General features: G+C 39.5%; 1 protein-coding gene across 1 annotated transcript; it reads left to right on the forward strand.

Moving 5' to 3' along the window:
• The first annotated feature begins 1,006 nt into the window (after positions 1-1,006).
• On the forward strand, positions 1,007-15,882 carry pnpla3 (patatin-like phospholipase domain containing 3). Its single transcript, XM_085251651.1, has 9 exons — positions 1,007-1,312; positions 2,519-2,751; positions 2,833-2,898; positions 5,495-5,704; positions 11,711-11,771; positions 11,885-12,058; positions 12,149-12,281; positions 12,393-12,500; positions 12,709-15,882. The coding sequence occupies exons 1-9, from the start codon at positions 1,126-1,128 to the stop codon at positions 12,929-12,931; spliced, it is 1,395 nt and encodes a 464-aa protein (XP_085107777.1). The 5' UTR covers positions 1,007-1,125; the 3' UTR covers positions 12,932-15,882.
• Positions 15,883-16,790: the final 908 nt, after the last annotated feature.

Here is a 16,790-nt window from a genome sequence, read left to right on the forward strand (position 1 = left end):
CCTGCTCCACAGCGCAGTGACCTGAGACTGGTGCACTAGCACCCCTCTCAGCAAGACAACGACCTAAAGCAAACAACCAGAACACTTCTCGAGTTATTCAATCTGTGTGGTTAAATAGGACCTGATGATAGCAGGTTATAGATAATTTCCATCTAATATGGCAGAGCTTGATTGGATCTATCAGGAAGAATAGGATTAACTGCTTAGATGCAGGTGTGCAAAGCCTGTGGAGTCTTACATAATAAGACTGAAAGGTGTTACTGCTGGTAAAGTGATTTCTAGAAACTACTAAATTATTTAAACGTGGCATTTTAGTTTGAAATTTTCTTACATTTCTTAAAAAAATAAAAATTAAAAATAAATTAAAAAAATTTTTGGAAAATAAAGTCAAAAAAGAAATGTCTAGCCCTTTGTGAAACATGCATTCACACTTCATCTGTCAGTTTTATTCCCGCAAAGAACAGATAAGACATTGCAATCTTTTAGTTCTATATCTTTTCATGTTATGTTACCATTGTGGATTTATCTTCAAAAACATTTTATCAATAAAAACGAAGCCTAAAACACAGTGAAATGATTTTAAAGCAAGAACTTTCATATACTGTTAATGTTGCCCATTGTCTTTTTTAACTTATACTTTGTTGTCACCTTTTTTAGGTGTTGTGACGTCTCGGAGTCAAACCTTTCTACTGATTGGATGGATTGGCTCATGTGACAAGCCTCAGTAACCCGTGCTGCCTTTGTACTAACTCGGTAATAGGAAGACTTTCAAATTACTTACGACATCATATTTTATATTGCTTTGACATGTCATTTAAGTAGAATAAAATGATCGAGTTGATGACTCTTTGTTAAAATACGCCTTTTTAATAAACAGTGACAGTAGAAATGCACATATGTATATGTACTTATAATACAAATAAATCGATAAGTGGGACATAGTTGCGTTGTTTCGTAACGCTTTTTCTGACAGTCATTGAACGCACCACAGTTTGTTTTTATAGCTGGTTGTTGACTTGTTGCGTGCGTTCCTTCTGGCCGCGCGGCGGTGACAGGCTTGACAGCTTGGTGTCCTGCTCAGTCTTCGTTACCTGTCAGAATATCCCAGCGAGGGAATGCCCCGCTATGTTCGACTTAAGCCGTGGCTGGAACCTGTCCTTCGCTGGTTGCGGGTTCCTGGGCATTTACCATATCGGAGTAGCCAGCTGCCTGCTGGAGAAAGCTCCGTACCTTATCAAAGAGGCCACTAAGCTGTATGGGGCTTCGGCCGGTGCGCTGACCGCCTCGATGCTCGCCAGCAAGGCACCCATAGGTAAGATACAATGCTGGGGCTCGGTAGCCTGAATAATAATGTACACTTAAAATCATATTCATTACCGAATATGATCTGATAGCCTGCTGGGGATATGTATAAATATGGCGTAAAGAAAGTTGCACTTGACAAGAGCGATTTAGGTCGATTTCATAAACAACACGAACCTTAAAGTTAGTAGAAAGTTGTATACATTGTAAATATACTATGAAATATTTGTATATACGAAACGTTGTTTAAAACATAGGCTACTTATAGTTAAAACCATTTACATGTTAGCATGCAGATATATGAAATAAAGTAATAATAAACGTTTATATCTAAGGAACCTTTCAGATTTCTACAGTAGAAAACAGTAGAAACCCTAAAAAAGGGAGAGAAAACATCAAAACAAAACAATCACATGAAGCCCCCAAGATAAAAATAAATAAATAAATATATAACCTTTTAGAGTGTAAAGCTATTAAACCGGATCATTGGGGCAGTTCCACATGTTCCACATTAAATGTACTGTAAATTCACTTGTAATAATAAATAATAATGGACTGCATTTATATAGCGCTTTTCGAGACCCTCATAGCGCTTTACAATTCCACTATTCATTCACACACTGGTGGAGGCAGCTACAGTTGTAGCCACAGCTGCCCTGGGGCAGACTGACAGAGGCGAGGCTGACATATCGCACCGTCGGCCTCTCTGGCCAACACCAGTAGGCGGTAGGTGAAGTGTCTCGCCCAAGGACACAACGACCGAGACTGTCCGAGCCGGGGCTCGAACCGGCAACCTTCCGATTACAAGACGGACTCCCAACTCTTGAGCCACCATCGCCCCTTAAGCACAACTAAGAGTGTAATAGTCTAGTAGCTAATTTCTGTTCAAGGTTACATATTACTTGTCAGTAACTTGAGACCAGTAGTACTATAAACTTAAGACAGCAATTCATATATGTGCAAGGCTTATACAGAGCAGGCAGAGAATGTCTTTCATTGATATACATGTATATATGTATAGGTTGTGTTCAAATGGGACTGGCTCATACCACAACATGACTGTGCTTGAGTCAGAGGCACCCTTTCACTTTCTTTCTCATGATGAAGCAATCATTACAGACCGATCTCATCTGTAAACCTAGACTGACGCCCAGGTTATCATCGATAGCGTCAGACAATACTGATACAGGTTTAATTAGTGTGTTTTCATTCCCAGCTAAATGCTGTGAAGATGTGATTGAGGTGGCTAAGGAGGCCAGAAAGAGAAACCTGGGCCCCCTGCATCCAACTTTCAACCTGATTAAGGTGTTAAGGTCTGGCCTGAATCGCAACCTGCCCTCTGACGCACACACCCTGGCCTCAAAGCAACTGTGCATCTCTCTGACCAGAGTGAGTGATGGGGAGAATGTGCTCGTGTCAGAGTTTGACTCCAAAGAGGAGCTCATTCAGGTGAGGACAAAGAGGTGGTGGGTATATTCCACATAACAGGGAATGGGTGTTCTGTAGTTTAACCTTGTGCTCTATCCACAGGCGCTCATCTGCAGCTGTTTCATCCCCATCTACTGTGGACTGATTCCTCCGTGCTTCAGAGGAATGGTAGGTTTGCTTCTTTACATGTATGTATGCGTGTTTCTGCTTTGGGGAAGCAGACGCACACATGTGACTAAAAAGAACAGAAAAAGAAGAAGGAAGCTTGAGCAGTGAAGAAAAAATGTAGCAATAAGCAAAGTTGAAAAGCGCTGAGTGGATGCAAAAGAGTGTAAAAAATGTTATTGAGACGTGGCTCGTCTTGTATAATCACATTTGATTTTAGCTTCTTTTAAGCATTAAACATGAAGAAGGAAAATACACATTTAATATACAGAGTAAAGACTGTGGGATGGCTTTGTGTAGTAGTCAATCTGAGCAGTGATAAAGAAGCTGCAGGTCCCAGCATATAGCTGTTTGCTTTACTGTGACTTATCAGCAGCTCTTGGACTTTGGCAGCAATCTCATTCAGTAATCAGCTCAACTCTCCTATTACCACAATTATAATTGAGACACTCATGACTGGATTTAGATCCAGTTATAGAATAATATAATAGCAAAATCACAAAAGTGGAGTTCATCATAGTCACAGCAGATAAAAATAATAAACCTGATAACAAATCAAGAAATGTAACATCTTCTAGAATTCAACCCCATTTACTTGAAATTGCCTAACAAATACACAAACATTAAGTGTGTTGACTGGATTATGCTAAAAATAATGGAGATATCTGGCAAATTACAGCTATGGTAACACTAATCACATAATTAATACGACCATATAGAGAAATGAATGTAGAAGCTGTTGGTTTGTTGACTTACATTCTGAAGCCTCTGATTTAATAAACAGGTGATTAATATTTTCAAAAGAATGAAATGTATTCAGGAGTGATTTTCACTGACTTAGCCGAATGTGCTGACGTAACATGTATTGAGAAAAGTCAGTGCTTTATGAATGGCAGAGTTTAGAGTCAGACTCCTTTGGAGTCAGCGTCTAGTAACCTTGAATGATATCACACTTTCAGGGACTTACTTGGACTTTTCCCTTTCGGCTCTTCACTTGTCTGAGGAAGCACAGGCTTTGCTGGGACTTACAACGTACAGTGTGTTAATTTAGAGTGAGATATCTAAATGACTGTAAGTGTTACGTTCACAGTAAAATGCCTGTTCTGAACTTTTTAAATCTGCACCTACAAATGTCATTCAGAAGAGAAACTAAAACTACAAGTGAAACTAAAAAGAAACTTGACTGTTGTTATACTGAGTTATACTGAAGTTCAGTTGATATTGGTGTCGTAAAAATGACAGCAGGGCTGAGTTACTCCACATTTTTGTAGTTTAGTGATAATCAGATTCCCACTATCAGAGAATGTCAATTTTCAGTTACACTTACAGTTCATACATGTTTCATTTATTAAAAATGAAAAGAGTCCAACAACAAACACTGATGTTATAGAAATGCCATGTTTAGCAGACATGGTGGATTAATAATAACAAGAATGTACTTTGATTTACAAAAGGGAATGAAAGTCTTAAAGAAAACAGAAAAAACAAATAATATTGAAAATCCTCAAATAAATTGTGTCAGTTAAAATTTATTTAAATTCTCATTTACAATTGAAGCAGCTGACATGTCAGTGTGATAACAAAATCTAAAAGCTTTGTAATCAAAGATAAACACAGTGACAAAAATCAGGGTCCAACTTAAAAAAATAAAATTCAGTGTTGTAAATGAATATAGGCATTTATAATGTGTAAAATCAAATGCAGTTGGTACAGTCAAAGATTTGTAAACTCCATCCAAACAACAAAACAGGACACCTGGTTTCTTTTCACCCTGCGTAGACGTTGTTGTCTGAAACTTGGTGCTGAAGTTCAGTGTGAACACAGAAAAGGGAGTACAGCTCAGTAAGCTAATGTGCGATTTCACTGAACTGTGTGTTCCACGGCTGGTTGTGTATGCACATGCAGACAGATGTCTAACATCAGGTGTAGTTTTCTAATAAAGTTCTTTTTTTTCACTTTGCCTGAAATGTTTGGGAACGTTATTCTGCCACAGATCTGACTCCAGTCGGATGTCTCCAAATACTAAAGAAACAAATAAAAAGTGCTAAAACCTTTAAAACCTTTAGCTATTACTATTAAGGAAATTATAACAAAATTGTAACAAAATAGTAATTATAGCATATTTAAGTTAATTAAATACACTCGTGTAGCAAAGATTCATTTAAAAAGAACATCATGTTTTTACTCTGTGTGCACAGTCAACTGTTCCCTTACTGACCTACTTTCCGTCACGCTTTTAAGCGCTTTAAATGAGAAAACCCTGCTTTCGTATCCCATTGGTTGAGAGAATGAAATGTAATCAGAATTTTTCATTACATAAAAACTGGGTAAAGTCTTTAAAATTGTGTGAAATGTGAAGCCTGGGTTTTAATATTGTAAGTGTCCTGTGTGATGGTAGGTGAGAGCAGCCACAGGAAAAATTAGATGGTGGATCAAAATGTGCATACCAAAAAAGTTTGTAGTTTGTGCATGGCCCAGGTATCAGGGTATAGCAGAAATGAATAGTTTCCTTGTGCTTCATTGTGGCCTGTTCTATAAATGACAACCAAGAGTGATGTGTTTATTCCAGGTATATTGGTAACTGTCTGTGTGTGTTCAGCGTTATGTAGACGGTGGGATCAGTGATAACCTGCCTCAGTCAGAGCTGAAGAACACCATCACCATATCTCCTTTCTCTGGCGAAAGTGACATCTGTCCACGGGATAAGTCCACCAGCTTTCATGAGCTGCGTTTCACTAACACCAGCATCCAGATGAACATGGGCAACATGTACCGCCTCAGCAGGGCTCTCTTTCCACCAGAACCCAAGGTAGGTACCTGTGCAGCATTAGCACACTGGAGGCGATGTACTCGTTGTGCATTGCACTGAAGCTGATGGTCAGTTTCTTGCAGACATTCCAGGCTTTGGTTGCGTAGGCCATGTAATGTATTTACTACCAGGCCATATGTCAATCAGCAATATCTTGCACTCTCACTGATAGTCGCTTCTGTCACATGTTTTTAAGTAGAGAATAGAAGGAAGGAGACCCCTACTTAAGATTTTCATCTTTTAAAGTTGAAAATCTAAAATAACAAAACAGTAAATCAATCATTCTTTCACCTTTACAAGGATTAACAATAGTAGTAAAAGCATCTGTGCGTAGGCAAAGGGTCAATCCTTTGTCACCAGACAAGAACCTCAGAAGCGGCGGTCTTTGATGGTAGGGCTGCTCGATTATGGCAAAAATGATAATCACGATTATTTTCACTGAAATTGAGATCACGATTATTTGACGATATTTATTTAACCCTTTAAGACCTACTATAGAACCAAGTCCACCAGAGCTTATATTATTTTTTTTACATGCTGTGGAGCCATTTTTGGGAGCATTTCAAGTTGCTATACATCAATACAACTGTTATAGCCCATATTTTAATAATATGTATGCATTAAGTCCATAGTAATTACATTAATTGCAAAAAAGTGCAATAAACTAAAAAAAATTGAAAATCGCTTTTGTTTTGTTTACATATATTTCTACTTGGAGAAATTTAAGAGGTTTATCCCTCAAAACTTTAAATACAATAAAGTTGCAAAAAATAGTTTCCCACCACGGGAAATTTACTTTGAGTGTCTTCATAGTTTTATTTTGGAGATACAGCAATTTTTATATACTGCAGGAAAAACAAAAAACAATCCTATGATGCAAATTTGCAAAGAAAACAGCAGGTGCATCATTTCACTGTGGGAAGTGTTACGAACAGCTGATAGGAAGGGCAAAGCGTGTTTCTGGAATATTATGTTTTTGTTCCTGCAAGAGCTTTTTATGCAGTTTTTGTAAAGCTATATGTGGAAGGAAACCGTGACCGAGGACAAGCTGATGGCATAAGATGCAAGTACAACTCCTCCGGTTTCATATGCAAAACAAATTATTGCGCTAGCTTACACGGTTCAGGTTCTACAGGGATTTAAAAATAGTTACACAAAACGGAGCGTGCTGCTCTGACCGGCTTTAAAGGGTTAACAATGACTTTAAAAAAATAATATAAAATAGTGTGCAACACCACTGAAGTTTGTTTTTTTTTTTTTTTTAACTCTCTTTTCAACCAACGGCAGTCACTCTCCAAATAACTTCTGCTTAGCTTTCCGAGCTTCCCTCGGGTCCTCTTAATCAGCGGTCTCCAACCTTTTTTGCGCCACGGACCGGTTTATGCCCGACAATATTTTCACGGACCGGCCTTTAAGGTGTCGCGGATAAATGAGGGAGGGGCTAATAATCGGCTCAGTCATTTTTAATGATCGTTGAAAGCCCAGATCGTAATCGTGATTAAAATTCGATTAATTGAGCAGCCCTATTTGATGGAGTCGCCAAAGCCTGGAAAGCGTGTGTAAAGCAGCTCTGAGACACTGCCAGCAAACTAAGCACCACTCAAGTGCTGTTTGAGCATCTCCCAGCAGCAGGGTAAAACCTGCACCACACACCTCTGCCATGGCCTCAAACCAAACATAGCTGTGCAGTGTGATGGAAGAGACATTGGGAGCACTGGTGGTTGAGCCTCGGACCCAGTGTAAACCACTTTCTCTGTGTTTTCTAGTAGCCTAAAGCACAACACCTTCTTCCTGTATTTACCTTTGTTGCTCCCGCCCCAGAAGCATCTGGCCACTGAGCAGGCTGAAGTGTCGCATTTTGGTTTGCTTGGAGTTCACTTGATTTTTCTGTGTGAAAACGAACCAAAGCACAGGAAAAAGCTACATGTTTACAAACCCGTCAGCTAATTCAGAGTAATTCAGAGTAAATGAACTATAACTATGTGAAAACATTGATACGCAGACACGAATCAATACTAAAAATGACTCATTTGCGACAGTATCGTTACCAACAGCGCAGCCTTTGGCTCTTCCAGCTAACAGCTTCCCTGCAGGTAGGCATACAGGAGCTGCTCTGACTCAACCACCGGTTTCAAAAGTCCTGCTTTGAAGCACTGAGATGAGCTTTGCTGCCATTTGTTGCAAAAAAAGCTGTGACGAGAAGGGGGTGGGGCTTACTCTGAGACCGCATGCTCATTGGCTGCTGACTAGTGTTAGCCCTTTGTTAACCAGTAAGTTTTTAACCAGCTGGCTTTGTGCAACAGATAAATTGAATCATATTTTCAAAATGTACTAAATATTTATATTCAGTATGACCAAAAATGTTTAGAGACGTGAACACAACCACAGCTGTCACCATATGGTGGCTTTTATATGGAACGCAGGTTTAAGACACCAAACTCTATGTCAGTGCTTTTAATGTGAACACCACTTTATGAGGAATTTCAGAATCAGAATACTTTAATAATCCCTAAGGAAATCATGTTTCAAGACGTGACCCCATGAAACATTAAAGTTAGCTGTTTAACACGCAAAAAACAGCAGAATTAGCTGCCTGTGAAGTTATGTTTAAGGTAACAGCTAACAGCTATGGTTGATAGTAAACTGACAAAATTACTGTGGGAGCTAGGCAGCTAATTTGATTAGCTCTGCTGACGGTTAATAGACAGCGTCAATGTAACGCTGTTAAGCTTCAGATAAACAATGAGAAAAATCTACAACAACTAGACAGAAATAATGCAAGTCCACCTTATAACTCTATATCTGCAACAAAATATGGTGCAAAGTCATTAGAAGCTCAGCGCTACCTCAGACTACCTATTGTCGGATTTTGTGCTTTTTTGCATTACCTAAGAGAATCTTTAAATATTTGTCATATATCTCAAATGTAGTGACTCTCTGTGCTTGTATATTGTAACATTTACCTACTAACTGTTGTCACAGTGGCTGCTCTGCAGGAGAAGTCAAAGTGGTGTTGTACACTATCTTTCATTTTTATTACAGTAGTTGTTCTAAGTGCCTCAAGTGAACACTATGTACAGTTGATTTTCCTGATGTCTGTGCCACAGAGGTCCTATGGTGCTGAATGCAACATTAACCTAAATCTTAAAACATCTGTTAAATGAATATCCCCTGAACAGAAATTCCCCAAAATTCTCAGATTTGGTTTTAGGCCTTTAAGTGCCTTTTTAATGTAATTGTTATTATTCAAACTGAAGCCAAGTTTCCTTTTGTTATTTCCTGCCACTGTGATGACTGTCAGTTAACCTCTAAGATAAGGTGACCTTTGACCTTGTTGCAGTACATCTATTTGCTGTATCATTGCTATATAGCCTCACCCCCTTATCTGGGTCCTATGATTTTGTCAATGAGCTCACTTATCTGTGTCTGGGGGATGTGTGTGTTTTTTCCTGGAATGACATCACTATATCACTTCACCTGAAAAACAAGTGCACACATTACATGCCTGAACAAAGTGAGTCCTTAATACAAACATACAGGCTTGGCAAATATGTGTCTCCTGTGGCCTGACCATCCCAGCCAATGAAATGAGCATCTCCTAACAATGTCACAGCTTGCTGGTATTGAAGCTATTACACAATAAAACAAACTGACAGTAGACCTAATGACACGACTCTGTACCTTTCACTTGCCAAAACACTTTAATAGCATAACAATGAAAGGCATGTATATTTAATTTTAACAATGCTAAACTGTATATTAGGAAGTATTTGACCTTTTTAGGGAGATTGTGTCAATATTACAGTATTACAATTCCAACAAGCTTAAAAGTCAACGTCTTGGTGTGACCACCTTCATGACTCCTTCATTTTTGATAAGATCATCAACGCCAGTAGCTGAAATACAGCGTCAAACCATGACAGACCGTGTTTTACGGATTGCTGTATACACTCATATTTACATGTCTCCTGGCTTCCAACATTCCAAGACTCCTTTTCAGTTCACTTGATATGTAATTTATTTCTTTTCCCCATTTCCTTTCCTTGAAATGACTTTCACTGAGATAATTTCTGACGAGGCTTTGGTGAACAATAGATGGATCAACTGAAAGCCCACATGCAATTCTCAGGTCCTCTGGCAGGATTTGTTTACTTCTTAAGGTCATGACATTTAGGTACCAAGTGTCTGCTGCAGATAGGCCAGCCATTTCTTCTTTTGTCTTCCACTTTCCTCAAAGACACGCTGCACACCATGCCATGATATGCCAAGTTTTCAGCTAATAGCTCTTTGGAATCACCTTTATTGGTACAAAAGTACTACTTGACACCTTTCAAGATGTTATCTATGACAGAGATTCTACGTTTTTTGCTAGTATAAACATAACACAGGTTCATCCCTTGAGTTAGGTGCTTATTTATCCTTGAATGACTCACAGCTCAGGTTCAAGTGGCTTAGCAAACAAGAAAAAACACCTGTTCAGGTACTCAGGTACAAGGACTTGAATGAAAGTGAGTGAAAAAGCAGCCAATGTCCAAAGAAAAACTTTTAAAGACCTTCAAAACCCCACAGAACTGTTGCTCAAGAGTGTTAAAAAATTCAAGTCTGACTCCTTGGAAGCAAAATATAAATAAATTAGGAGTTATACAGATTCAGACACAGTACTGTATGACAGTTATGGAAGATGCCAATAGAAAGCAATGAGTCACAGTTCCCATCAGAGGAAAGACATGCAGGGAATGAAATGAACTTGCTTGCTTAGTGGAATATCTTAATGGAGCAGCTTGTGGTATGGAGCTCAGGTCCAAGAAGACAAAGTTCATGACCAACAACACCCAGGCAAGTGAGACCAAATATTCAGTGGAGGCTGGTAACCGTGAAGACTTCCAGCTACCTCGGTTCAGTCATATCAGGTGAAAAATTAAATCCTGAGATTTTGGCAAGTATACCAAAGACAACAACTGCAATAATAAGACGTGAGGCCAGCCAGAGAGAAACATCTGATTGCACTTACAGTGTCAATCTTCGCCTATGAAATGTACACACTCACAGCAGAACTTCAAACAATGATTAGATGCTGCAGGAAGATTTTAAATGCTTATATGAAGGCAGTGCCGCTTCTGGAATAATGTCCACAATGTTCACATGTGGATTTTTCTTTGCATGAACTTTGTGTAAGGACTACACTTCTCCTCCAGAGTCGACTCAGAGACATGGACGACCCATATCTGTTTTTAATGCAGTGCGACCTGAGAGCCCAAAGATCACGGGCAACCAATATTCAGTTCTGGCCTTGTCCCTCGCACACAGAGACTTCTCCAGGTTGTCTGAATCTTCTGATAACATTATGAGCTGTAAATAATGACATAGTCAGCCTTCAGAATTTCACCTTGAAGATCACTATTTTGAAGTTGTCCCATGGACTAGTTCTTTTTGGGCGTGCTCAGATTGGTATACCATAATTTGTAGAAACATTTTTGCACACTGGTAAACCTCTGCTCATCTTTGCGTTCTTAAACTCTGCTTCTCTAACATCCTGTTTTTTATACCAAATCGCTTACTGACCTGCTGTCGATCAACCTAATTACTTCATTTTAGTACCACCTACTTTTCCACCCTTTGTTGAACCATCCTAGCTTTTTTATGCCTTCAAATCCATCCATCATCTTTTTCTTATCCTATTCATGGTCCCGGGGGGCTGGAGCATATCCTAGATGACATAAGAGAGAGGCAGACAACATTTCACACTTACATTCACACTTAGGGCCAATTTAGAATCACTAATTAACCTAACCCCACTAACTTCACGGAGATGGAGAAGCTAGAGAACTAGGAGAGAACCCATGCAGACATGGGGAGAACATGCAAATTGGTGGGGGGTGGATCTTGATATATCTATGATGATATTTTTTATGAAGAAGTAAAATGTCTTATTGTAAATATTTAGCTTTTTTCCATTTTGAATGAATTGCAGCTTTATTAGATATATTTTCTGCCTCCCGTCCACAGGTGCTGGCTGAAATGTGTCAGAGCGGTTATAAAGATGCTCTACGCTTTCTTGAAGAGAACAGTGAGTCCTCTATTCCTTGGTTGCTTTGGTCATTCTCCAACTTACACACTTTCATATCAGCCTCTAGTTTGACATTTGGACTGTGTTACCTATGTGGTGTTTTTTGGTTGCAGACCTGCTTGCACTGGAGTGTCCCACTGCTGGCCCTTCCCTGCCAGAGAGCTCGATCAGCTGCTGCAACAATACTGAAACAACCAAGGAGTGGGTGCTCCGAAGGCTCCGACTACTTCGTAAACAGCACTGTGGGGTGGATGAACACATTAGTCTGCCTACTTCAATCAAGAAAGGTAAGGTATCATCCCAGAATAAGCACAGATTGAATCATTCTTCTTTAAAATGTTTAAAGAACTGCATCCTATTCTGTATGTGGCTGTCAGTGTTCTGTGAGGCCTGCCAAGAGAGATCCGGACTGTATGGCAGGGTATCTGGGATGCTGCCAGTAAGGGTGGCCTCCTACATGCTCATGCCATACACACTTCCTGTACAGTCAGCATACTCAGTGGCCCAGAGGTAAGACAGAGGTCGCATCAATAACGGTATATCACTTTTAACCAAATGAGCTTTGAACTTAAAATTAGCTGGTGTCAAATCCGTGACCATTACCACTTTGCTTTGGACCAGGTTTGTAGAGTGGATCCCAGAGGTGCCCGCTGATGTCCGTTGGCTGTTTGAGGTGGCAGGTGATGTTTACAGACAGGCCTGGAAAGGAGAACAAGCCAGCGCTATGAGGTGACAGAAAATATGGCATACAGAGTCATTTTCAAACAAACGTTAGAGGTTTAGCGTCAGACGCTTTCAGACATGTCCTCTTTCTAATAATCTGAAAGCTGGAAAAATATCTGTCTTCATTTTTTTCTGTTTTCACTATTCTCATTGTGGAGTCCAGATCACCTCTCACTTCTATACATGAATCTTGTTTCCATTGCTTTTTGTACAGTGAGCCCTGCCTGAGGAAATGCCTGAGTGTTCCACCGCTATCTTCGGAGTGCGGGCCCAGTCAGAAAGATATCCCACCTGCTCTTTCCTCTGTCGAGCTCCACAGCAACTACTGGGAAATCCCCAAATCTGCCTTCTCCGCGTCTCATCAGAGCCATCCAGCCATCGATCCCTCCTCCCCACAGGATGTCTGCTTCTTTGTTGGCATCCAAGATGAACCATAGAGCGTTCACAACAGTCAGATGCTCCAGGACCTGAACTTTAACAGAAACACGGTCTAATGTCAGCTCTCTTGTTGAGACAAGGATGGATCGATGGATGGTAGAAATTTTAGCCAGTACTCACTGGTGTGTATCTGTTTTTTACACTGACTCTGAACACTCCATCCAGTGCAAAGAGTATTGTACTTCTGTGATGTGTTTTATGACCTAAGTCGGTGCGCAGCACAGTATGATATCTATCTACTTCCCTAAATATTTTTAGGTTTAAAATATGCATTCATAGGAACCATCCCAGTGCATTCAATGACAGCTTCTTTCTTTCCCTTCAAATATTGACTCCTTCTTCATTTCACCACGCTGATGGACTTGTACCGTTGAGTGATATGTCCAAGGTTTGTGGTCCCAATCACTAATTTAAAGTTTTTTTCAGTATATAATGATTTTAATTTTCTAAATAATTAATACTCCACAGAGTAAAATGGGTACCAAAGAAGGCGGGGCTACCGTGTGAAGGTGTCCTTTGGTTCTCAGTGCGATCAAATTCCAGAGAGACTGATTGTATTCAGTATAATGTGAAACTAGGGAGTGAGACCTCAAAGTCATCAGGAGTCTTTTTTTAGGTCATAGCTGAAAGCTGTTTTACTAAAAAGAGACTTTTTGCAACTACAGGGGTCAGTCTGTGGTGGCCTTTAAGGAGAATGCAAGTTTAAGGCACTTCCTTATTGCCTTTTAAACCTGAAATCTATTTATTATATATAAAGGCTCTAATATTACAAATCTTGGTGCAACAATCCTTAGCATTAATCCAGGTGACCTTTCCAGGATTTTTGAGTAAAACCAAGTTGTTCACTTAATTGGAACTTTTAACTCTTCGTCATTGCAGCTGTCTTGTATTAGTAAATCTCTACTGCATAAGGAGAGGCTATTTCACATGATTGGGCAGAGTTATGTGTGATGATGGGTCTGGGGTAAAAAGCTGTTCCTGAGACTGGTTGCCTATTATTTGGCGACTCTTCTAAGCTGATGATGACCTGGATGTGATGAGTGTCTGAGAATGTTAGTGGTTCTGTTTTGGCAGCGGTGTCTGTAGATATGTTCAAGGGAGAGAAGAAGGCAGCCAAAGCTGTTTTGTGCAGTAGTAATGACCCATGCCCAAATTACTAGTCGGCCACTGAAACCTGATGAAAAATGTTTCTGCTAGAGAAAATGCACTGAAGCTGACATTTTCAGGTTAAAGGCTGGTTCTGGTCCTGGGCCAGCTAGGCAAAGGGGAATGCAATCAGTAGTACAAGTCACATCAGCCCATTGCTTCTGGCCAATAATGCAGTGCATAGGCTGAATGCTGATTGGCTGAAAGGAAGCGTAAACTGAAAAGGGAATGACCACAGCCTTAATCTGCAGTACAAAGAATTTCTTTGTGCACTATGAACTCTGTAATTCCAGCAAAAGGACCAACAGAACCACAAACAAGAGTGGCACATGTTCCAGTTATTAAACAGTACATGTATGTTTTTAAACTATAGCAGCAATGTCAAGTTGTTTGCATCTGCAAAGTGCTCTGTAGCACCGACACCGTACCGTGCTGGAGCCAATACGTTCCATTTTTATAGGACAAACGCACAGTTTTAGCATGGATGAAGACATGGTCCAGTACACCACAAAACTTTACAAACTTTTAACACTTTAGACATTGCACAGGCACAGTATTCAGACATGCCATTAAACTGTCTTCTGTAGGCGATAATAACTCTCCCATAACATATAATTCAGTGTTAAATAAGTAACAGTCGGCTGCCTGAAGCCCGCCATACAATAATGGCTTTTATATCTAAGTTGCAGCTCACTGTAAGTATAACTTTCAGGGTGACTGACTTGAAATGGAAAAGTAATGTTAAATATTGAGATGTATCTACCAAACAGCACAAGTCATGTTATTCACTTTCAAATCATTTTGAGCCATAAAGCCAGCGGCAGACCTTTGCTAATGGTTCCAACACTGAAGCTCAATAACCGCCATCAGATGTGGTTATTGAGCTTCTTCCTCTGTAAGGTGACCAAACTTTTGCACATGTCACAGTCACAATTTTTATTTGTTATATTATTAAGTTCAAAATTAAAAGATAACAGTGCAATGACCTTTGAAGACAGGCTTGTTTTAATTCCCTTCTTTTAAGTATAAAATATCAACTCAATGTGCTATTTCCCAGAGATTTGCTGGTATTTACATGGTCAGACCTTGAAATATTGAAATGTTTTGTTTCCCACAAATGTAATTTGTGTTAAGGCACTGTGATATTTCAAGATTAAACAATTGATTCCATTGCTGTAAATGGTAAATGGACTGATTCTTATATGGCACTTTTCTACTCTCCTGGAGTACTCAAAGCACTTTATACAACATAAAGCCACATGTGGTCTCAGCCACATTTGCACATGAGGCTGTGAAACACAAAGATTCATCCTGACACAAGAGAACTTCAGAAGTCATCCGCAACAACGGGAGAAAGTCCCAGAAGGATTACAATCTCAGGAGCAGTCCATAATTCAAGTGTGTATGGTAGAGCAGACACCTGCAAGTGTGACTAAAATATGATCACAAAACAACAAAAATATGCACGTTCTATATATAAAGTCAAACACGGAGAGTTCCTGCACAAGTGCAGTGATTTTGACTGGATGGCTGATATAGTTTTGAAACAAACCTCCTCATTCTTCATGCAGCGCATGAAAAAACCTGCTCTCCTCTTTCTCCAGGTGAAGAACACCTTTCAGCTCCAGGCCCTATTTGATTTAGAATACTTCTTGATGTTCCTGAGTTTGTTGACTATTTTTATTTTTTGTTTTCTAATATTATTAAGGCAAAGTTTGTCTTTGTGACATGACATGCGCTAAAGCAAATCTGATTAATATCTGACTCTAATGGAAACAATAAAAATAGTTCATGTTGTATTGTACTCTGATTACCTTATTTTAATCTGTGCAGCCTTTTCCTTTACCATAAATGTATGTACACAGGAAACACACAGACCTCTTGCCTTGCAACTCCTCCCACGTGGCCCTACTAAGCCAATCAAATGCTTTATTTAGAGCACGTGTGAAAATGGAAAACTATTGTTGGACTGTAACTTCTTTGTTTTATTTGACAGCCAGTTGATTACCATGTGCAGACACGGATTCAATTCTTAGGCTACTATAAAATACATTGCATTGGATTCCTATCTGCATGTGAGTTAGTAGCCCCAATGAATAATTATAATTCAGTTTCATGCACTGCAGACAACCCCAGAGTGATGCATGAATTCATGCAAAATGATAGTATGTTTATTAACACGCAAACAACTAAAGATCTGACAGAAATGTTTTCTTACATGTCAGCTGTTACACATACAGGAAGGAATCGTTTGTAATAAGGCAACTCCCTGGATATCTTGATGCATGCTCAATCATCCAGGTGAATCCAGAAAGGTTGATTCTGTTCATCTGGATGTTTTCAGTGGGAGGAACGTTTGGTCAATCATCCAAGTGTATACTTCAGTCAATGTTTTTCCCACTGAAAACGCTACGTCCAGATGAACAGAATCAACCTTTTGGAACTCCCTGGATAAGTCCAGGAGTCCACCAAGTCTCAGTTCTCAGGACCACGCAGTCTCCACGAATTCTTGTCAGAAGATTTCACCCTTATATTATAAAAATGGAACGTAGAACCTCCACTATTCATTAAATCAAACTTCAGACTCCCAACCAGTTGATTCATTGAGTAATGATTCCACATTTTCCTCAAATTATAGACCCCTTCCCATGTAAATTATTCATTTGTTTCCAGAGTCAGTATTGTATCTCAGCTGATTTTCCCTGCTGTGTC

The sequence above is a fragment of the Mchenga conophoros genome, linkage group LG17 (genome assembly GCF_057382185.1).
Source record: "Mchenga conophoros isolate Kocher_MC1m ecotype Shallow Benthic linkage group LG17, M_conophoros_male_GT1.1, whole genome shotgun sequence".
NCBI lineage: Eukaryota > Metazoa > Chordata > Actinopteri > Cichliformes > Cichlidae > Mchenga > Mchenga conophoros.